At 38.2% G+C, this 24,077-nt stretch overlaps 1 protein-coding gene across 2 annotated transcripts in view; it reads left to right on the top strand.

Moving 5' to 3' along the window:
* Window positions 1-24,077, top strand: part of METTL15 (methyltransferase like 15) — a 199,291-nt gene that overhangs the window by 40,274 nt on the left and 134,940 nt on the right. Inside the window, exon 3 of one of the 2 annotated variants that reach the window (XM_037899926.2) lies at window positions 20,528-20,569. The exons of the other annotated variant lie outside the window; for it this stretch is intronic. Coding sequence (XP_037755854.1) covers window positions 20,528-20,569 — 42 coding nt within the window. The remainder of the gene's footprint in view (window positions 1-20,527; window positions 20,570-24,077) is intronic. 2 annotated transcript variants of the gene reach the window in all.

Raw genomic sequence — 24,077 nt, 5'->3', positions numbered from 1 at the left:
AGAAGAAGAGGGACAATCATAGCATGGATGTTTGATCTCTGTCTGTTGCTGTAAGATCAACTAACAGTGCTGCTTCTATGCCATGTCTAGGCCTGCAGCTTGATTGGAAGTGGTCTAAAATATTTAATTTATTTGAGCATAAGCTTTTGTGAGCTACAGCTCACTTTATCGGATGCATGTAGCTCTAGCTCATGAAAGCTTATGCTCAAATAAATTGGTTAGTTTCTAAGGTGCCACAAGTACTCCTTTTCTTTTTGCGAATACAGACTAACACGGCTGTTACTCTGAAACCTAAAATATTTAAGATATCCAGTTTTGATGGAATTGTCTCAGTCACATTTTCCATAATTGTTGAGATTTTGAAGTCATTTGCAAAATCACTAGTGTTCGAATATTGATTTCTTGGGTGTGAACTGGAATATTGCATTTTGTCCACCTCTCCAGCAGTAGTGGATTCATATTCTCAGGCTATTACCAGTGAAAATGGGTATGGAGCCATTTCTTGTGTGTTGGCACAGACCTCTTCCCTTGCTCTATGCATGCTCTCCTTGAGAGTATGCTTGGTGGTCACCTGGGATGGTGTATTTTATTCTTTGGACTTGGAAGCTAAGTGTGAATGTTAGCTGTGAAATTTACTGGCTCTTCTGATATCTGTGGTTGTACCAGAATGAAGCATTTTAGGATGTCACTAGTGAACCACAAGAGCCAGTGTAATGCAGAAAGGCTAAAAATAATTTTGTAATTGGTTACTTAAAACTTATTTATTTGGTGAATGCTTCTCTATCTCTGATTTCTTGGTGACATCAACACATTTCTGTGCTTGGCTCATCTTTGGGTTAATCTTTGCACTTCATCTTTAATGCTTTTCGTATACTTGCTTTTTATGCATGCCTTTTAACCACACATCACAATTTAGATGTGTAAAAACGTCTATCTGTTGGCAGAAGGGGATACTGCATGCCTGTCAGATATATCACTGCTGCTTTGATGTATATAGCTGCTCCTCCCTGGCCACCCATTGCAGTTTAAATATCACTGTAAAAGATCTGTTTCAGAGTAGCAGCCGTGTTAGTCTGTGTCCACTACATGCATCCGATGAAGTGAGCTGTAGCTCACGAAAGCTTATGCTCAGATAAATTGGTTTGTCTCTAAAGTGCCACAAGTACTCCTTTTCTTTTTGTAAAAGATCTGTGAACCTTCTTGAATAGAAGAACTTGTCCACCCTTAGCACGTACTTAAGATGGTCCTCTCATCTGCCCCACACAGGAACAATATTAAAGGTTTGGTTTATATCTTGATTGCTGTCTCATTAAGAAGAGAACAGATGCTCTTCAGGGACCTTTTGTAGTAAAAGCATCTGAAGTCCTCGTTGTTAAGTAGTAGTTTTGAAGTTATATGAAATAGTTCTATGGCAGCAGCGGTAGATTCTGTCTCAAATTGGCTGGGTCTTCAGATGAGTTTTCCTTTCTCATGACTGATAGGTCTGTCTGATTCTGTTTCCTGAGCTGTGAACAGGTAAAAGACCCATACTGCAAAAAAGATTTGTGGACTTGCTTAATAGAAGAAAAGAAATTATCAGGATTTAAGAGTAAAGTGTCTGATTCCTGACACTATCAGAAATAATCAAAATCATTCAGGAAGATGGGGGACAATATGATTTTTTGTTTAGAGGTTAGCCCCTAAACCAGGGGACAAAAATACTGTTAGTAGTCACACTCAGAACTGCAGAAATTCTTATCAGATGTTCCTCCTCCCCCTCCCCCCTTTTTATACTCCTAAGGAACCCTAATCACAATTTCTTATCTGATTTATATTAGTTTGTCCCTTCTCAGAGCATAGAGACCTGTTTTTCATAACTGCAGTCAGGTCCTCCATCTCATATAAGTTATCATGTAAAAGAGGGACTAATCACTATTTTCTGAACAGCATGGTTTTTTCAATAGTATAGCCATTGTACTCTTAATGAAACGTGAACTCTGTTCCTTTGCATCCTTTAAATTTAGACAGTTTTCCCAAAAGGAGAATCGGACTGGAGAGCAAGATGCGGTGGTTGTCGTTTGAAGTAGTTGGTTTACTTCTCAGCAGAATATCAAAATCCTGCATAGACAAGAAAGTTTGCCAAATGCCCTGATCTATAATAAGAAATATTAGTGACACGGTCACCCAAAGCTTCAAAAAGGAGTTTCAGTCAAAATGGCTTCAGTGAAGAAGACATCTTACAGGATATTGTATATATGTGCTCCTACTATTTAGTCTATTTCTAATTCAGATTCTTTTTGAGCATCCTTAAATCAACCACTCGACATAAAAGAATGTTTAAAACAGTTACTGAAAAGCTCTGTCCCCTGTGTGAATTCAGAATCAGAATGCTTGCTTCAGTGACAGAAGGTTTTTGTACAGCTTTTTACTTTTTAGCCCTGCACAGCCAACACAACTATGGTGGAAGGAGCTGGATTTGCTTCCTTATAACACATCAACAGAATTGTTAATGAAGTCCTAATTGCAGGGCCAAATAATTCCCTCAGTTATGCCTATGAAGCTTCATTGAAGGCCTATATGTTACCAGATTTGCCTGTTTGTTTGGGGTATGTGCATTTATTAGGGTTATTCTTCCTGGAAGTGAAGGGAGGGGGTTGTTCTGTAATTCTATCAGTGTATTGCTTGTGTCACTTGTGTTCTCATATGGAGCTCTACTTCTCCCTGCTGCAAGTTACCTTCCAATGGAGTTATCCTGCAGGACCTAGGTTCCCCAGGCCTGGGCTCTTCCAGCTCCAGAATCTCTCTCTCTCAGAGGACTGGGTTAATCAGCACTCCCAAGCTGACCCCTTATATGTCCCTGGACTCAGTAGGCTAGGTCGAGCACCACCTCCAAGCTGTCACCCTCATAGCCCCTGGGCACTGCACCAGAATAGTGTACGCCTGAGCAGGCTGGGTCGAGCAGCACTTTCAATCTGCCACCCTTATATGCCCCTGGGCTCAGCAGACTGGGTTGAGTAGCACTTTCAAGCTGCCATCCTCATATGTCCCAGGTTCAGCTATCCCCTATCCTCACTTTCATGTTATAATTGTTCTGGTAGTAACCCACTTGATGAGCAAAGCCCACAGGATTTTTGGGTGCTGCAGGGATCTTTAGCTTATGTATGAGGAGCATTGCTGGAGAGCGAATGAGAAAGCCAAAAAACATTCACAAGGGAGAGAGAGAAGCAACGAGCTTAACCAGTTATTTATTGCCAGGTAATAACCATAGGGGAGCCAAACAAACAAAACGGTTATAATATTAAATCTAACTTGAATTTGATTATAAAAGTCAGGTTTAGAAAACTATAACTGATCACACAAGTCAAGGTTAGAGGGCTATAGAGAGAGAGAGTGAGCTGGGTTCTTACCAGTCCATGAAGCTTGAATTGATCGGGGGTCCCAGGTGGTAATGGTAGCTGAGGGTCCGGAGTGCTAGAGACATGCAGAGCCCCCAGCCTGATCGGTCAGGAGAAGATGAAGTCCCAATGGAACTGATGCAGGTTTTGGATCCAGGCATCAGAACCCTTACTTGAGCATGGGTAGGGGTTTTTGTACAACAACAACAACGGTTCAAGGGAGAAAGGGAGAACACTAGATTTGTTTATGGGTAAACTGATGGCTCAAGGGAGTATACCAAAGTTGTTTTGTTCAGGATACACAATGGGAACTGAGGATTCCTGGCTATGGGCGGTGTTCATTGGAGGAACACCAAGGAACTCACAATGCAATTAGGGAGTTCCACTATTTTGGATACCAATAAAGGATTTATTACTAGAATTGGTCTGATAACTACTGAGCTGGGTGTGTGCAGGTGTGGGTTCATTAACATCTGGAGCAGAGATCCCCATCATGCAGTGCTTCCCTGCTTTTCTGGTCCCAGAGTTCTGTTCTCCATTCTGTATGCTAACAGAGATGCCTCCCTGTCCTATCTTTGATTCAATTGGGGCGTTTCCTTAATCCTGTCACCCTTATCCCAGGGGTTTAGGTGTGTCTCCCACGGCCTTTTCATTGTTTTTTGTAAGTCTTTCTTCTGATCGGTTTTGGTTCAAGCAGAGGCTTGGCGTGGGGGCGGGGAAGAAGGTCTTTTGTGAGTCTGACAGGCTGGGTACTGAGCCCTGGTTCCCCAAGAACACAGAGCTGATAGGTAACATATTGGATTCCAAGCTATAACTGAAGGCATAGTTTGAGAAGAGTGGACTTGCGCCTGGGGTAAATGAGAACAGAATTTCCCTTACAAAACCTTTATTATTTTTTTTTATTTATATTCTGGTAGTAGTAAAGAGCCCTACTAACAGACCAGAACCTCACTTGATTACTGGTAGTGACACAGGTAAAAACACAGTTTGACCTTCAGATACCATGTTGATTTTCCACAGCCGATGGTTATAAAAAGAACTTTTCAATTAATGACTGCACATTGATCTGCGCTGTTTGTAAGACACAATTTTTGTGTGTTTTGAGTTCTCCTTGCATCTTTCTCTTTAGAGGATTCAGATTGCACATCTGTTAGCTTTTTTATATTATTTGAATGAGGTATTTTTCCCCTTGTAACATAAGAAAAGGAGTTAGCATTGCAATGGTCTCTGAAGGTTCTCTTAGATATAACTTTGGATCCATTTCCTATCTCCCCAATACTACTAAAATATTACTGTATTATAAAAGTGTGTCAAGAAAGGTCTTTATGAAAGCTCATGATCCACTGGTGATTTAATATCATTTTAAAATGTATGTATTAACACTATATTAGGAATTACAAAGACTCACTGATATAAGTCTGTGATCAAATAAAGGGAAAAACTGGTTTTCTCCTAGACAGCAGGGAAGGCAGTTATCTACCTGTCTCCAGTGAAATAAAGCAAGGTGTTACTGAAAACCGTGGAAGCCCTATTTACATATAAATCAGCCAAGGGATGGGAAGTCCCCAGAAAGGGAAGAACAGCATGAAGTCATCCTGTGTCTGGGGACAAAACAGTGAAATTGGGAAGGAGAAAGAAGAAGCCATTTTGGCACCTGCCATTGGCCAGACACAAGGGGGCAGAGCTCCTGCAAGCTGAGAAAGATGGATCCTTCAACCAAGGGAGCTGAAGTCTCTGGGAACGGAATATAAGTGAAAAACCTGCTTAGGCAAATATATTTCACCTAGGAAGACAAGGGAGGGTTCCTGACGGAGAGAAAGTCAACCATGGCTGGAAAGAAAAAGATTGGTAAGAAATCTACCTTGAACCAAGGCTGTAGCTTGTTTAGTTAAGTCTTAGCCACTACAAAGCATATTTTACTTTTGTTGTAACCATTTTGTCTATATCCCTCCCTTATCAGTTAACCTATGTCCTTTTGTTAATAAACTGGTTTTATTTATACTATAATCAAACCCAGTGCTGTTTGAATGGAAGAGGATTGTTAATGCCAGTTAAAGTGATAAACTGTGCTTTTGTCTCTTTAAAGGAGCAACACACCTTATTAATTCTTAGTATTCCAGAAGAGGGCTGGACACTTCAAAGCAGACAGTTTTGGGGAAATTTGGGACTGGGGTGTGTTGGGGTTACCCTGGAAGTAGTAACTTAGGCTGGTGAAGACCAGCGTGGGGCTGCTGTGTTTTAGGCAGGCTGCTGAAATCAAGAGTGGTGAATCAGGGCTGTGCAACACACAGGCACTCAGTACGTGCTTGTGTGCTGTCTGGGAGTTTCTGGCTTTAAAATCCAAGAATCTATTAAATTATTTATTTCTGAATATTGGGCATTAAATATTTGTGGTAGACTGTTTGCAATCAGTCTATAGAGTGAAGAAATTGTAAATTGAAATATATTTGAGGAAATTATGATCTGTTTGCAGTTGTTCTCGAAGCAGAAAATGTGAGTAAAGCTGAGTTAGATGGTGGATTTCAAATAGAAGGCAGAAAAAAAATCTTAAGAAAAGAAAGATAGGTCTTTAAAGTTTTATCAAGTGCTGAAAAATTAACCCTTTTAAATAAACTTGAACTTAAAAGACAATTTAGTAGTACAGTAAAAGTAAACACTGACACATCACTGCATTTTTAACCTATTAAAATGGAAAAATTGTAAAAGCAAGGGTGAATCATTAAATGTTGAATAGGCATTTACTATCATTTCACTAGTTGTTAGTCCTCTCTAATGATTAATAATTATGTTAGACCCACCTTTACCTGTGTGTTCTGAAGAGAGATATATTTCTCAGAATTATGGAGTTGCTGGTTGCTTGTCCAAATGTAAGGTTGCAACCACGGGCTCACTGGAAACCAAGTTTTCAGTGCCCCTAAAATATTTTTTTGCATGAATTGACATAGTAGGCTTACTCTCAGGCCTGAGGAGAGTGTTGTTCCTCCCTAATTTAAAGGAAAGTGATCCAGCAGTTTAAGAGTTGAAGTCAAGTGAACCAATATACCTTTGTATGAGTGGACTGTAGTCCCACTTTTTATGTAACTTGCTTATTGACATCCAACTTCATGATTTTATCTTCTGTATGCAGTCCAGAATTACCTCTTGAATTCACATGACCACTACATCTCAGAAAGCTTAATCTACCTCTTCTATTAACAAAATATATCCTTAGCAGAACTTCCAACTATAGCACTTATTAACAATGGTAGATGTGAAATCACACACCATAAAAATAGCTATGTCTTTACTGATATCCACAAGTGAATTTATAGGTGAATCATAGGCAGGGATAAAAGGTCATAGTTACAGTAGTTTGTATAATATTCATTGCGAATTTCTGGATTTGAGACCTCTTTGTGCAATTGTCTCAACTGTTATTAAATAGGAATTTGTACTGTACTATCTAGATAACCTGATAATTCCCAAACTTCTGAACCTTTGTTGTTTTAATGTTTTTGTTCTGCAGTTTGTATTGGTGTCCTCCCCCTCCACCCACCGAATAACTATTCATTGTGAATCAAATGATTATTTAAGCAATAAAGCACAGAAGGAGGTGGCATTATGAATGTGAAATAATCATTCTCCTGTGGTGTCATGAGACAAGAAGTATAGCCTTTTGCTTTAAATCATCAGGGCTGTGATTATTTTCTAACTGTAGTCAGTGAAATTCCCTTACTAGCGCTATAGTAAATGTTTGGAGAAGTAACATGCATTTCCACGCTTGAACTAAGATGTTGACCATAATCAGAATACTGAACACCCAATCTGTATTTTTCAGACATTAACATCTCCCTTCTAAAGTTGATGATCAGTCATTCAAAATGTTCTTACAAACCAAACATTTGAAGGAGTTTATAAATGCCTGGTGTGAAATCCTGGCCCTTCTGAAGAGAATGGCAAAACTCTCATTGGTGTCAGTGGGGCAGGGACTCTTAGTATATAACTAAGTAAATAGTAATTTAAAATTATGTAAATAGTTTTTTAACTTAAAAGTAAATTAATACTTTATAAAAGTTACACCCCATCCCTTCTTTTAAAATATAATAACTTCTAAAATTTACATTTAATCTTTTATTTGTTAATTGATTCATTGTGGTGATTGGCATAATATTTGTTTTGGAGTTATTTTTTGTCACAGAATTTTATATAGGCTTTTCTTAAAGTAATTACTCTGGTAATTCCAACAAAATAGTTTACAAGAGAGAGGAAAGGTTGAGGTGCATCTTTGACAAGAACAGCATTGTTGGAGGAAATGAAATTACAGTGTATTATACTGCAAAGAATATAGCACAAGTATGAAGATTACTTTCTTAATTAACCAGTTTATAAAGTGTGAAAATACCCTGATACTCTCACCAGCTGAATTCTTTGGGGTTGTGTCAAGTGTAAATCGGGACAGAAATTTGGTCCAATAATTTTAGCAGCTGAATTCCATTAATAAACTTAGCATAGATCAGAAAATGTTTTTATGGGGAGATGGAAGAGGTTTCTCCAGGACAAGTGAATTAAAACCCCCATCTATAAGAGTATACAGTGCAGAACATTGTGTCCTGTGCAACTTCAATCTTTCTTTTGGTGAGTGTTTGAAGGTTTCCTCTGAGTATCCCTAGCCTCTGTTTGCCAGAAGCTGGGAGTAGATGATGGGATGAATGATTGCCTGTTCTGTTTATTCCCTCTGAAGCACCTGGCATTGGCCAGTGTAGGAAGACAGGATACTGAGCTAGATGGATCTTTGGTCTGACCCAGTATGGCCATTCTTATGTTCTTAAGATTTTCTCTGCATGTCTCACCATTGTGAGTTGTCTTCACCATTCCACCCTTGAAAGGAAGATGCCCGTCTAATCATTTTTGTTTCTTGTCCTGGTCTTTACAATTGTGCACCTCATTAGTTTTCTGCTTTTGTCTCAGTTCATCACTCCACCACATTGCACTGGTTTTGGCCACCCATTTGTTAACTTTTCTCAGAACTGTTTTTGCAGTTTTTTACATGCTGTGCTCTGCACTGGGTTGTAAGGCAGCAGTGGGCAACCTACGGCCCATGAGGGTAATCCGATTGCGGGCCGCAGGACATTTTGTTGACATTGACTGACTGCAGGCACGGCCCTCCACAATTCCCAGTGGCCGCAGTTTGCCTTTCCTGGCCAATGGGAGCTGCGGGAAGTGGCAGGCCGCAGGGACATGCTGGCTGCTGCTTCCCGCAGCTCCCATTGGCCGGGATCGGCGAACTGTGGCCACTGGGAGCTGCAGGGCTGTGCCTGTAGACAGTCAATGTCAGCAAAATGTCTCGCGGCCCGCAATCAGATTACTCTGGTGGGCAGCATGTGGCCCACAGGTTGCCCACCACTGCTATAAGGTCACTAACTTCTCATCCTCTAGTCCTAGTACTTCTGTAATTATCCACCAGGTGTAGCACAGAGACTGGTTTTATGGCATAGGTGGATGATCTTTTCCCTAGGCAAGTATCCGTGCTGGTGATGGCAGTACATTTATTAGCTGTCCTTGGTTTGGTGATTTTTAAGGTGGTTACACACTGACCTCATCTAGGGTTGATGTTGCTGCTCTTGAGTGGTTTCATTCTTTTCTCTTGGGGACATCTGAAATGTGAGCATTGGGCAAATTCTTGTATACCGCAAGAACTCTCTAATTGTTATTTATTATTATTAATACTAATTAATTCTAGAGGCCTGTTGGCCTCAATCTAGATCAGGATGCCATTGTGCTAGGCACCGTACACTCATGTAAGGAAAAATGTCTCAGCGTGGATGCTGGTGTCTTCAATATGCCTGTGACACCCAGCTTTATATTTGAATTTTGATTCCCAGCAGTTGAATGCCTTTCCTAGCATCTGGCATGGGTTGGGTCTTGAATGAGCAAGATGGCTGAGGAGAGCAAATAAGATTTAGATGGTGATGGTGGGTTGGGGAAAGCAACTGGAAAATATGAAAATAATAATCTGTTTTAGAAATGGAAGTTAAGTATCCTCCTGTTACTTGTGTTCACAGCCTGGGTGTCTGGTTAGAGTCTCAGTTATTGCTGGAAGACTATCATTCCGCTACAGGTAAGGCTGCTAGACTGCATTTTATGATTTCTGTCTGGCTTTTCTTTCCAGTGTCGACCTCATCACCATGATCCATGTCTTTATCACCTTGATACTAAATTACTTTAGAGCGGTCTGTTTAGACTGACACCTTTAATCCATCTGGAAGCGGAAACTAGTGCAGAATATAAATTAAGGTAAATTTAGTTCTGTGGTGCTTGGTAAATTAAGGGTATGTCCACACTGCAATTAAATAGCCTCTCGTGAGTCCCACGAGCATGAGTCAGCTGGCACAGGCCACCACAGCTTTTTAATTGCAGTGTAGACCTACCCTTAGTGTCTGGTCAAGAGCATATTCAACCAGTGCTCTGTGAGCCACACTGGATACTTCTGTGTTTCTGGGTGGAGTTAGGGTGTTGGTATTTCTTCTAGTTGAGATCAGCAGAGGTGCTCAATCTGGAGGCTCCTCGTTATGAAAGAGAAGGATCTGTTGGAAGGGCAAAGTCATTTTCTGTGCATGGCCCCTTTCCTTAGGAATGAGCTTTTCTCTCCTCATATGAAATAGCTCAACTCTGTTGTGCCTTGCAGTATGCTGTAAATGTAGTTTGTTTAGGTGGGCTGAAGAGAAATTGGTAGGGCTGAAGTATAGAGAATAAAATGGTTCATTTTATTTTTATTTTTGTTGCCTGATTATTTTGGTAGTTATGGGTTAGGTTCGTGTTATGGGGCAGCTGGTCTGGGTGTGTAGGGTGGGTTGATTGGTTTGTTTTCAGGTTGTGGTGTCTTTACTCACCCCTTAAAAATACAATTCATACACAGGGGAAGGGGGAGGGGAGAGAGAGAGTGCTCCTTAAGCATTTGTTGGTTTTGTTTATTTAGATTTATAAAACTTAAGCTTCGGATAGGAGAGAAAGGGAACTAAGAAAACTCATTATTTTGAAATGATTGGAGCCTTCAACTTATGCTCATTGGTTTGCTGAAGTGAATGCGACTACTGATGGGTTTAAAGTTACACACATGCTTAAGTGCTTTGCTGTACTAAAGCCATTGTAAACATACAAAACTCCATTACTATTTTCATCATTCTCTTTCCTCCTCTCCTTGTTACACTCGCTTGTTTGATCTTAATAATAATAATGGCACTGTCACTCTTTACAGAGCATGGTATATGCTCTGATGAGTTCTTTGATGGCTTCTGAGTCTGACGTGCGAGTGACAGGTAGGGCACACCCATACACTAACGAAGCTCTGAATCCGAGCAGCAGCAGATTCTTTCCTCCTCTGATGCTGGTCATCACATATCTTGATCCAGTCTTTCTTTCAACGCCTCGCTCCATCTTCAGGCTGGCTCTGCCAACCAGAACGGCATTCTTCACTCCTTGCCCAGTCATCCACAGAGATTCCAAAGGATACTAAGTCATCCTTGCAAGCATCCCAAAATCTGCACAGCGATTTGCCTCTCTTTCTAGACCCTTTGGAAGCTTCAGAGCAGAGCACACTTCTCAGGATCCCAAAATCTGGCATTTGCGTGACATGTCCAAACCACCCGAGTCTTTTCTTACTAATCAGTGTTCCCATGGACAACATACCAGCACGATTTAACACTTCCACATTTGTCACCTTGTCGTGACATCTTATTTGAAAAATTTTATACAAGCATCCTGATATGAAAACTGTTTAGTCTTTTGGTGTGTTTGGCGTAAGTTGTCCATGTTTCTGAGCCACATTGCAGAGTTGGATAAATCACATGTCTCATAAATATGGATTTTCACTTTAGTTGACAATTTGTTAATGTTGCAAGCTCTGTCTTGCAAAAGACCAAAGTTCCTGGCTGCTTTGCCAGTTCTGCTTGTGATCTCAGCATCAAGATCTACATTGCTGGTAACAGTAGAGCCAAAGTAGCAAAAATTATCAACAACATCTAGATGAGTACCATCTAAGGTGGTATCTGGAACTGGGTCTGAAGAGCCTTTGTGCATGATAAGTTGTCTTCAAGCTTATTGGTAGCACAAATATTTTACATGAATCAGAGAACTTGGTAATAAGTTGTTGTAAGGCACCAACACTGTGAGGCACAAGGGCCTCATCATCTGCAAACAACAGGTCTCTTATTATGATCTCCTTCACTTTTGTCTTAGCTTTGAACTTTGCAATGTTAAACAAACCTCCATCATGTCTAGTGCTAAGATAGACTCCCCCTCGAACATCACAGAGCTCATGTTGAAGCAGAAATGAGAAGTAAATATTAAACAATGTAGCAATATAACTCTTTGAACCTATTGCTATTATCCTCATTCTCTTTCCCCCTCTCCTCATCACACTCACTTGTTTGACCTTAAATGACATGGTAAACTCCTTGGGAAGGAACTGTATCTTCTTTGTCTGTACAGTGTCTAACACAAAGAAGCCCTCATGCTGATAAGGCCTGTGGATACTACTGTAATACAATCATAAATAAGCATGTCATACTTGCAGTATGTTTTGTTAAGACTATATACTGTTTGCATGGATTTCCTTACTACTGTGTTCCCCAGACTATGGGGTGGTAAATAATATTGCTTTGGGTTCAGTGTCAGATTGGCGGAGCCTCGGGGTTTTTGTTTTTTGTTTTGCCTTCCTCTGGAGCATGGGGCACTGGTCACGTGCAGGTTTAAACTAGTGTAAATGGTGAATTCTCTCTGTAACTTGAAGTCTTTAAATCATGATTTGAGAACTTCAGTAACTCAGCCAGAGGTTATGGATCTATTCCTGCAGTGGATGGGTGAGGTTCTGTGTCCTGCGAGGTGCAGGAGGTCAGACTAGATAATCATGATGGTCCATTCTGGCCTTAAAGTCCATTATTCTATGCGTATTTTTGTTCCTGTATTTTAAGCTAATCATATGTTAAATGTGGTTGCCAAGTAATGTCCAAGATGCAGCATGTATTTAATTTGTATAATTAAGTTAGATACAGTGACTGTATGCTTTTTCGTTTTATCCAGTAAGAATTAAAGAAGGTAAGCTAAATCAGCTCATCATTTTGTAATGTAGTATCACAGATAGTATTTACTCATAAACAAAGAGTGCTGTCAGAATGTGAAAGACTTAGTACATTGCCTTCTGTTCTTTCCAACTTTTGGAGAAGGGTAGCTATAGTGTCTATATTTAACATGCTAAAATGATTAAGTTAAAATCTTGTATGTAGAATATAATGTATGATGTGTGCTCATTATTTATGGCAATGCGCTGTTTATTCTTTATGCAATTAACTGCCAAAGGTCTGCATTTCAAAAATAAACAAAGAAAATCGAGAATTGATTTGCTTAACTCTAGATGACATCTTGGAATTCAGTGGTCTTTAGAATCATGTGTATTGTGTTGCAATATGTAAATAATAAGATTAAGGATGCTGTCTGCATTAAAGATGAACTGAAAAGCTTTTCAACTACCAAGATGAGAGATCGAGATTCCCTGTTCCTCCTGCAGTGATTGATGCCATCACTGCCAATGTTTAAACAATTTCAGGGAATCTCCATACTTAGTATGGTTGTGTGTGGCTCATTGAGTAAAAATGTGTATGCCTCATGTGAGCCAGTTGCAAAGCTGGGACTAGAACTTGGGAGTTCCTTATTTTCAGTCCTATGTTTCAAGCAAGAGACTCTCTTTCTTCTATATTTAATGTATTATATGAAAACAGGATAATCATGTAGGATTTTTAAACTCATCATTATTTGTCGCACATTAAAATTGATAAAAGAAAAGGAGTACTTGTGGCACCTTAGAGACTAACACATTTATTTGAGCATAAGCTTTCGTGAGCTACAGCTCACTTCATCGGATGCATTCAGTGGAAAATACAGTGGGGAGATTTATATACATAGAGAACATGAAACAATGAGTGTTACCATACACACTGTAACCAGAGTGATCACTTAAGGTGAGCTATTACCAGCAGGAGAGCCGGGGGGCGGGGGGGGGTGGGACCTTTTGTAGTGATAATCAAGGTGGGCCATTTCCAGCAGTTGACAAGAACATCTGAGGAACGGTGGGGGTGGGGATAAACATGGGGCTCGTTCACCTGCACATCTACCAATGTGATATATGCCATCATGTGCCAGCAATGCCCCTCTGCCATGTACATTGGTCAAACTGGACAGTCTCTATGTAAAAGAATAAATGGACACAAATCAGACGTCAAGAATTATAACATTCAAAAACCAGCTGGAGAACACTTCAGTCTCTCTGGTCACTCGATTACAGGCCTAAAAGTGGCAATACTTCAACAAAAAAACTTCAAAAACAGACTCCAACGAGAGACTGCTGAATTAAAATTAATTTGCAAACTGCATACAATTAACTTAGGCTTGAATAGAGTCTAGGAGTGGATGGGTCATTACACAAAGTAAAACTATTTCCCCATGTTTATTCCCTCCCCCCCTCCCCCCCCACTGTTCCTCAGATGTTCTTGTCAACTGCTGGAAATGGCCCACCTTGATTATCAAAAGGTCCCCCACACCCCGCTCTCCTGCTGGTAATAGCTCACCTTAAGTGATCACTCTCCTTACAGTGTGTATGGTAACACCCATTGTTTCATGTTCTTTATGTATATAAATCTCCCCATTGTATTTTCCACTGAATGCATCCGATGAAGTGAGCTGTAGCTCATGAAAGCTTATGCTCAAATAAATGTGTTAGTCTCTAAGGTGCCACAAGTACTCCTTTTCTTTTTGCGAATACAGACTAACACGGCTGCTACTCTGAAACCTGTCATTAAAATTGATGGAATTTTTGAAAGATCTGTATTGTATTTTGATAGCAGTAGTAATGCAATAAAGAGTATAAAAGTGAGTGACAAGCCATGCTATTCTTGCTAGAAATTTGAACTTCATATTTGTGGTAAGAAATTAATCTGGTTTTAATTGCCCCATGAGTCTGAAATATATTCCTTTTGTAAAGCTGACCTCACATAAATATAAATCACTATAGCTGCCTGTTCTTTAATTATGCATTAGTGTATTGTACCTGCATACCAGATGAGAATGAGTATCTCAAGTTACAGTGTATTGGAGATCATTAAATCTTCTCTGTTCTATGATGTTCAGTAGCACTGCATTTCTAATTACTGAAAAATGTACTATATTTGTACCACTTGCTTTCCAGTAGCTATGTTTAGCTACAGATACATGATCACCTCAGTTTATAAGGAACTGCATAGGTTATTTTTGGTAACACAGGAAACAAATGTTGTAAAAACATACTGTAAAATTACAGAAATAAATACAATGTTTTTGCCATCAAATAATGTAAAAATACTGTAGTGGGAAATCAAAATTTGTGTTACAATTATTTGAAAATAGTAGCAGTTTACAAATATAAGGCTAAAGTCTATCCCGGGGTATTTGTGCCTCCAGAAGCAAAAACAGTGCACTCATATTCTGTGAAAGGGGCGTTATTGTGCACCTGCCTTCTTGGTAGCAGTAGCCTCTCCCCATTTTCCCTCCCTCCCTCCCTCAAACACAGGTTATTGCTACTGGGAGTTCAAGAATTCGCAAACAGGACCCAAAGACATGGAGGGGCTGAATGGCTGGACCCTAGACTGGGAGTCAGAAATCTTTGGTTCAGCATGGGTCTGACACTGAATTGTTGTCACCATGGGCAACTTACAACTTTTCTGTACCCTCTTGATGAAGTTGGCCTTAAATTATATTTATTTATTAGATGTTCTCATGCCTTGTGACACATAAGGCAATCAAGTCTGTCCACCTCCATCTGCCTAATACCACATTTCTTCCTCCATTTTGGGCTTTTCTTCACTACCGGGGTAAGTCGACCTAAAAGTTATGCTACTCCAGCTGCGTGAATGACATAGCTGGAGTTGATGTAGCTTAGGTTGACTTATCCCGGTGTCTTCACTGCCCTGCATTGACGGGAGACTTACTCTTCTCAGTGATCTGGAGTACTGGAGTCGACTGGAGAGCATTGTGCCATTGATTTAGCGGGTCTTCACTAGACCCACTAAATCGACACCCGCTAAATTGATTGCAGCAGCGTCGATCTCCCGGTAGTGAAGACAAGCCCAAAGTCTGTTTCTGTGACAGCTGCTTCTTTCTCAGTGGTGATGGGTTTCAGAGTGGTAGCCGTGTTAGTCTGTGTCAGCAAAAAGAACGAGGAGTACTTGTGGCACCTTAGAGACTAACAAATTTATTTGAGCTTATGCTTATGCTCAGTTAAATTTGTTAGTCTCTAAGGTGCCACAAGTACTCCTCGTTCTTCTTTCTCAATGGTTTTCTTGCATGCCATGAGTTGTTCCCCCCCAGTTTTCTGGATACAAGGTGGTATCCAGTCAAGAGCTTGTCTAGGAATGCAGTTTTTTTTATATCCTTACAACATGTACAAACCTTTTCAGCCTTCTCTCTCAAATCATTATCTCTACAGTCTTCTGTCCAGTTTTTTGTAACACTCAGCATTGGTTACTTTATCGCTCCAGCAGACACCAAGTATTCTTTGCAAGCATCTCTGATGGAATGCATTAAGTTTCCTATTGTGAGTTTCTAGTATTTGCCAAGTTTCAGATATAACAATGTGGGTATCACATATATCATATAACAGTGTGGTTATCACAATGTCATTGTACAACTTTATCTTGGTTCTTACATTCTAAGCCTTTGTCTCCACTGGGATTTTGGCCACTGGACTATCTGGAAATCCCTTGTGCAGGCTATCTTTATCAGGGTAAACTCTAATAGTACTGTACTGGTATAAATCATGTTATGCTAGGGGCTTGGACTAGTGCAGCTGCATCAATGGCTAAAAACTCAGTGTAGGCAACAATTAAGATCTGACTGAGACCTCTTTTGAGTGCAGTTGAATTCTAATGGTGTTATCCATTAGACAGATAGTTCTTGATTATGAATTTGCGATATTTTTGTAAGCCAGTTGAGCTTCAAAGCCCTGGACACTGAAATCAATAGGAGTTGTTCCTCTCTGTCCCACTCATTTTTTGTTTTCTTAAAAAACCAAAAACAAATAAAAACAAAATCATTTTTAAAAAACTTTGTATGATTTAAATGTGCAGAAGTCAGAAAATGCGGAAGCTAAAGTTGCAGTTTCTTATTGTGAATATGCATTATGATATTCTTTAATTGCATTATTACATATTTTATAAATAAGACTAAATAATCCTAAAACGTGTTTCTACTGCATTAGACACATGTAGTATCTTAATGTGGACTTATTTTATGGAATATTATGAATTTATTTTCATCCTTTGGGAGAAATGGAAATTTGACAATGCAGTATTACAGAAAAAAAGCAGAATATATTCTTTTATTTATGGGATTATTATACCAGCTGGGGCTATTATAGAACAAGATAGGTGAGAGATGTCACACTGTTTTTGGTTTCCTCTGATATAATTTAAAATCTTCATCTCTGGATTCTGAGTTTCAGAAAACGATTTGTCCATGTTTTAATGTGATGTTCAAATATGAGTTATAAAGCATGAAGTTCAGCAAGGATAGTATCACTGTGAGGTATAACGTGCTGAGTTGGTTGTTAGCGTAAATGCTAATGGCCTTATTACCTGAAAGATGTTAAAACAGAGATGGAAAACTTTTATATTACAATTTTGAACTTCTTTTTATAGAAATATATCACATGTTTCTAGAAATGTTCATTACTCAGACCATGGTTAGTGCAAAATAACTTAGGCATTGATGCTATTAAGACAACATTCTGAAAAAGACTCCCGAAAGTTTTTAGAACAGATACATAATGCTCAAAACCAGGCTGTTTAAAATGAGAGTTAATCTGTTTCCTGTCTACTTTAAGTTGTATCATCATGTAGTTTACAGTTCAGACAAAGGAACTTAGTTTATTCTTTAAAAATATTTACAATCATCTTTATTACTCTGTTTAAAATTTGTGGAGTGATATGTTTAGCTGGCTGTGACAGTATAGCACATCAGTTAAAAAAGGCAGATTAATGGGGAGTATATGTGTTATGTATATGTGTTAATCTGTTTTCATTGAATTGTATTTATAATTCAACAGAGGCTATTTTTATAATAATAATTTACAAGGCAATACGTTATTATCTAATGATTAGAGAACATCTGTGAGATTTATATCCTGTAAATTTTACGCATGTTACAGTGAACAAAGACTGTAAACTGAGTACAGCCATGAACTTCAGTTGACAGGGAAAAGACTCCATATGTCTCTCAACTGAAAAGTGATCCTAGTCTCTCTTAAATAGATTGTTTGTTACCATAATAAGATATTCCAAAATCAATACCAGCGTTTTGGATTGTTCTGTGTAACTGAGCTGGTGTAAGTGACTTTGTACATAGCTGGCTGTGGAGTAGTAATAGAAGTTTTTTCTGCACCTGAATTAAATTTCTATCAGAATTTTTTTTTATGCTGTTCAGTTCGCTAATACAGCCAAATGTGTGAACATAAGAAGGCTGTCATTCCTCTTCCTTTATACTATTTATAGGATTTTGAGATCAATTTTAGAATTATCTATAAGGTTAACTAGGAATGTAAAATGAGAATTTACAATAAATTTGTTGCTATAAAGGGTTTTGAGAAGACTTCTTGTGACTACTGTGTGTTTATACTTCTATAACACCTTTTTAATTACTTAAATGTAAAGTTTATCTTACAGGTTTTTGTTACCTTATTCTGGGCTGTGTGTCTTCTTGGAACACATATTAGTAAAAAGCAATCTTTTCTAATTTTTCGTATTTTACTTTTTTATCAATGTGACCTATTTAATTGCAGGTTTTTTAGGAGATATTGTTGTAATGACTTCCACCTAGAAACTAATGACCAATAGCAGAACAGAAGGATTTTTTTGCACACATGTCAAATGAGTTTCTCAGTGAAATGAAGATTTATTCATTACAAAACTATATTGTAGCTTGTAAAAAAAAAAAAAAAAAAATAGCTAGAGCATCCCTCCTCCCTAGAGAAATATTGTAACTGATTAAAAGGGTATCCCACAGTTAGAAAAGAAAGTTCACAAAATGGTGGCTGCCTTGACATAAAAAAAAAATTGGTTTTGGTGAGTTAAATGACCATACCGAAAGAGGTACTGAGGTAATAAAACGGTAATTTAGGAAAAAATCTTAATGAGAATTTTAGAATGTATATTAATTTACTGTGGAGAATTGATATGCCAAGCAATTTTAATTGAGGATCTGCAGCACAGAACTTTTATGAGGATTAATTATTGTTTATGCAGTACTTTGAAGTTGTAGATTGCTATGTAAATGCTGAATTTGATGATTATCTGTTAAAATTCCGACTTTCAGAAAACAAAAATTACAGGGAAGGAGGTTTGCTCTCCATAAAATAACTAACTGCTGATGTGTTCCAAAACAATATCTAACACAAAAAGTAGAATTAGTTCTGTAGGTTCTGAGCCAAAGAAGCCCATGGCCTCTGGCTAGTAGATGTGTTGAATAAAGTATGTTCAACTATAAGCACCTCTTTAAAACTCTCCCAAATATCAACCTGAACTTAAAGAGTTAATATTACTAAAGATTCCAAGTTGTGTTTTCCAGTTTTAAACCATATGTAAAATACGTTGTAATTTTTGAGAATTTTTCATAATATATTGACATCTGTGATCATACTTTGATGTAAAAGTTCTATTAATATTTCCATTATGAGCCTCATGCCGTTCTCCCGAAAAGACCCCTAATTTAGTTATATATTTTTTATGAAACAAAGCATATTGTCTAGTCCCATGAGTGATTTTGTTCTTTCCTTCAAGAGTTGGTTGAAATAAATGGTGCTATCTTTTAGCTAGTCTGTCAAAAAAGAGGTGTTTGGCTAATTTGCAGAGTTAAAACTTTGCTTTCTTTCAAAGGTATGAATGATTGCTTTATAATTATGAAACCTTCAACATGGTTATCTTCTGATAGCTGTATACTCTGATATGTACTGACATAAGGCCTAATCCAAAGCCGGTGAAGTCTTCGGGAGTCTTTTCATCTACCTCCAGTAGGCTTTGCTACAGACACGCAGGGTCTAGGCTATGGAAGAAATCTATTGGTATGTTGTTCTGTGGCTGAACAACTCCAACAGTGTCAGAGATTTGGATTAGATATTGATAAGATGTCTTAGCTGAGTTGAAAAAAACCTCAGCTTTTTCATTTTGCTTGTAAAATCCTTTGCAGTATAGAACAAATTCTCTCCCTCAGATGCAGTTTCTTATGATGCCAGTGCTAGAACATTGTCTGAATTTGCTGTATTTACTTACATATTACTTTGCTTATTGTCCCCCATGAGAAAAAAGGGTTAACTGTAGAATGGATTAACAATCTCATTTTAAACTTTCATTGACCAGAAGGCTAGATTTGTTTTATCATAATTTCTGTATTTTGTATAAAATAGTTGAATTGCATTTTATTTTTCTGTAGAGACTTTCAAAGGCAGGAAAACAGTTTTAACTTTTTAAATCCTCTGCTGAGTACAGAATAGAGAACAAAATTCTGTAGTGATAGTGGAATCTTTAAAGAGGAAACAGCTTCTCTTTTCAGTTTTATCAGTTGATCAATGGTCTTGTTTTGCTATCAGTTTAATTAATTGTTGTGTCCTTTTGTGTCCTAAAATCACAGCAGGGAGGTAAGGGGGTAAGGGAGAAAGACACCTCAAATTAGACAAAAAGTTAATTATTAGAAACATGTACTTCTTCACTTGAATATATTTTTCAGAAATTAGCCTGATCTCAGAGTACTTAGTTAAAATGGGTGGGGTGGGAAGCATTGTAAGCATCAGTTTTGCATTTATGTGTATGATGAGCAAAAATGATATACAGAAGGAAGCAAAAAGATAGAAGAGGAACACTCTTCCTTTATAACTTGTTCCCCCTGTGGTAGCATCTTGTGTCCTTAAAACTTAGGTTCTGTGTAGTGTGTGTGTGTGTGTGTGTGTATGTATACAGTGCGCGTGTGAGCCCACACACACACACAATATAAGATAAGCCAAATAAAATGTATTATGACAGTGAATGTAGGCATAAAATTGAGCTGTCTGATTTAGTAATGTATATGAGCTTTGAATTTCTTTACCATTATTATTTTTTCAGAGATGCTATACACTTCAGTCCGCTGTGCAATGGAACGTGCAGGTACACATATAACACCTCTGAAAATCAGGCACCATAATACAGACACTGATAAAATCTTGCTTTACCATTCCTTGCTATAACACATGGCTCATGAACAGAATTCCTTATTTTGTAAAGGCATAACTTCAATCTTAAAATCACGCTCTCTTATTTTATATATTTTTACCTATTAAAAATATTTTTTAAAACTTGATTTTTTTCTCCAGTTTGTTTGCTGTGTGCATTTTAGAGTACTTTTGTGTACTTTTTTGATGTTTTGGTGGGTTATTCCCTGGGAAAGAAGAAAACAATTTTAAAAAATTGTGATTATGTAACCACAGAAATTGGTAGCAACTCATAAGGTAATTTCTTCTCATTTTTTTTTAAAATGATTACTTTTCAAATTAAGTGTTTTATAAACAATGAAATGTGCAAAAAGTACTATACATTGTTTTATGACCACGTAAATATTTCAACTTAAATGATACAAAGGTGACACAACCTCTTGTGACAGCCCTCTGCACAGAGGTGAATTTCACCTTAAATATATTAAAATATTTAATGTGTTCTCATCTTGATGTATATGGAATTACATATATAAAATGTAACTAGACAAGGTATGAGTATCTTTATTAAATAGAAAAGATTTGTACGTGCTTTGTCAAGATACTGTGTGTGGGTGTAGAGATAGTAGTTATTCCACTCTAATGCATGTCAGCAACTTTCAGTGAAAAAATAATTTATTCCAATAGATAATTAAAACTTACTTAATTTTCTCCTTTTATGTTCAGTCTTGGTTTTCTTGGGTCTTATGATTTAATTAACTTTCAAAAAGATATTAAAGGTTACCTGCCCTTGTCAAGTGGTAATGAAGAAGAACACACAAATGCAAGGTGGTCATATTACCATGTTTTAGGATTATAGTATTAGCATTATTGTTTTTGCTTTTTTGAAAAAGGCTGGTTTTCATGTTGCCCACATTCTGTATGTTGTGACTTCAATGAATAAATAAGAAGTTAAGGCATCCATGCCTTCTTCAAGGTCCATCAACAGGAGTATTCAGCCTTTAACAGCTGAAGAGCCATTTTAGCATCAGAAAAAGTCAAACTATAGAAGAATTAAACATGTTCAGAATGCAAGAAGATTTGTAACAAGTTTATAAGATAATAACTATGCAGGAGAAACTGCAGACTTCAGATCTAGATTTTGAATACCCTAAGTAGCCATAGCTTTTATGATCTGGAGTTTTGTTTCAGCCACCATATACAGATAGGGACCATCTACAAAATTTTGATTTGATGCTGCACCTGAGTGGAGATACCTCACTCTGCTTCCCAAGAGGTTTGGGGCATTCAGACACAGAGGGTTGGTTTTGGGCCTCTCTCTAAAGATAATGGTTAATTCAGTTGTCCAAACAGGTAAATCAGTTTGAGTAATTTTATTTAAGGCTCTAACAGGCAAAGTCTCTGAGCTCTTTGAAGATGTTAGGTTCTGTTTACCGTTCCTCCCAGACGTGTGCCTTTGTGACTTTCCGTGACTTCATTTTCAATTGCCCTTTTTCTCCCCAAGGTAAATTTGCATTCTCATGAAGATGTTGCAAGAAGTCTTTTTCAAACTTGAGAGGAAAGGCACATTGGGGAAAGGGCTATGAAGTTGGGGTCTCAGGATGGGCATTACTGTATAATAGTCTTCTGGATTACTTTCACCTTTGCCAGGTCCCAAGCCTATACTTTATGAAAGACTGATTCTTGTGGTCGTGGGGGTGCTGGCCTGCTGGTGTGGAGAGACAACTTTGACTCTTTCTGTATTTTAGCATCTTTGGATCTCCGAGACATAGGTGCTCTATCAATGTTCTGGAACTGCTTGCAGTTCATTTGGCCCTGCACACATGGGAGACTCTTTGCAAAGAATCCTTTTTCCTAACCAGCTGCAGTAGTGTCTAAAGCTTGTTGCTTAGGGCATAAGTCCTCCATCTTCATTTCTTGGTGGAGAAATAAGTTTTAACCCAAGGTGGGATCAAAACTCGTGCTTCAGCACTTGACTGAATGTTGCTTGAGCACATGGCTGAGTATCCCCAGGGAGTGGAGCTTCCACTGAGAAGTGTCTTCAAAGTTGGGGCTCATCAATGGTCAATTCATTCACTATGTTCTTCATGCCTTTGTGTGGAAATAAAGGTAAGGAAATGGATACTTTATTCTTTTCCTTTATTCTGAGACTTCCCAGGAAAGTCAGATAAAATGTGGAGCAAATCATTATGGAAGCCCAGACAGGAGTGTCTTGGACCTTTTTGAGCCTCTGGCTCATTAGAGACTCCTATTCTATTTGGATCTTTTATTTCAAGGTCTGATACCCTTTGTCAACCCTGTTGTCTGGAGATTGTACGGATTAGGTGTGTGAATGAATTTACCTCCACAGGAATAGTTGAGTACTTGGCTATCAATTACAAAAGTGCCACCTGAAAGGCTTATTCTCAAATACATATATCTTTCCTTACTGGAAAAATTGTTAGATGCCAGGAAATGTTTTCAAAATATTTTACTTTTTTGCAACAATGCTAACTTAACTTGTATCCCTCGGTTTTTTTCCTCTGAGTTTGTCTCAATTGTAATACAAGCGAAATTAGAGTGCGTGATTTGAGTTCACATCCTTCTATTTCCCATCTGTTTTCCCCTCCTCTTTGAAGAGGCCAAGATTTTGGTTAGTGTTAGGTTTAATTCTGAAAGCAACTGTGAGTTCCTCCTTTGAGCTAGCCTTTAGCTACTCTTATGTAAAGCAGCATTTTTGGTTGCAATAAGGACACCAGGGGGGAAATGAGCTCTCCGTGCAATAGCTCCTGAGGCGGCTGGGGGGAGTACGTGACAAAACAAATATTCTTATTTTATTTATTCAGTATATATTTCATAAAACTGTGGTTCTCAAACTTCTTTATTGGTGACCCCTTTCACACAGCAAACCTCTGAGTGCGACCCTCCTTGTAAATTAAAAACATGTTTTTATATTTAGCACTATTATAAATGCTGGAGGCAAAGCAGGGTTTGGGGTGGAAGCTGACAGCTCGCGATCCCCCCACATAATAACCTTGTGACCCCCTGAGGGGTCATGACTCCCAGTTTGAGAGCCCCCTTCAAGGAGTTTGGTAAAGTTGATTGATTGTTATTTTAACCATCACATATTCCTAAAATACCCCAAACCAAACAAACAAACAACAAAAACCTTGTTGTGGCAGAAACTATATAAACAAAAGAGGAACTTGGCAAATACAATAGAAACCGTGAAACCTATTAGGCAAAAAGTGTTGTCAAATGCAGTCTTGTTAAAAATAAACATGCGTGTACATTGTAACAATAGTTGGTAAAATATTTCCAGACATAGGTATGTGTAGGATGTTTTTGTTTTGCTGTTGTCTCTGTTGACAGTGTCTTTTAATTTATGTGGTATTTTATTCCTGTTTTCCCTAGACTGGAATCAGAAATGAAACCTTTAAACTTTTCAGAAATATGTGAAAAGGGCTTCCTCCCATTGCTTACAA

This window comes from Chelonia mydas, chromosome 6 (assembly GCF_015237465.2).
Source record: "Chelonia mydas isolate rCheMyd1 chromosome 6, rCheMyd1.pri.v2, whole genome shotgun sequence".
In the NCBI taxonomy this organism is placed as follows: Eukaryota; Metazoa; Chordata; order Testudines; family Cheloniidae; genus Chelonia; species Chelonia mydas.
The sequence above is the reverse complement of the archived record's forward strand: the minus strand, read 5'-3'. Positions and strand labels throughout refer to the sequence as shown.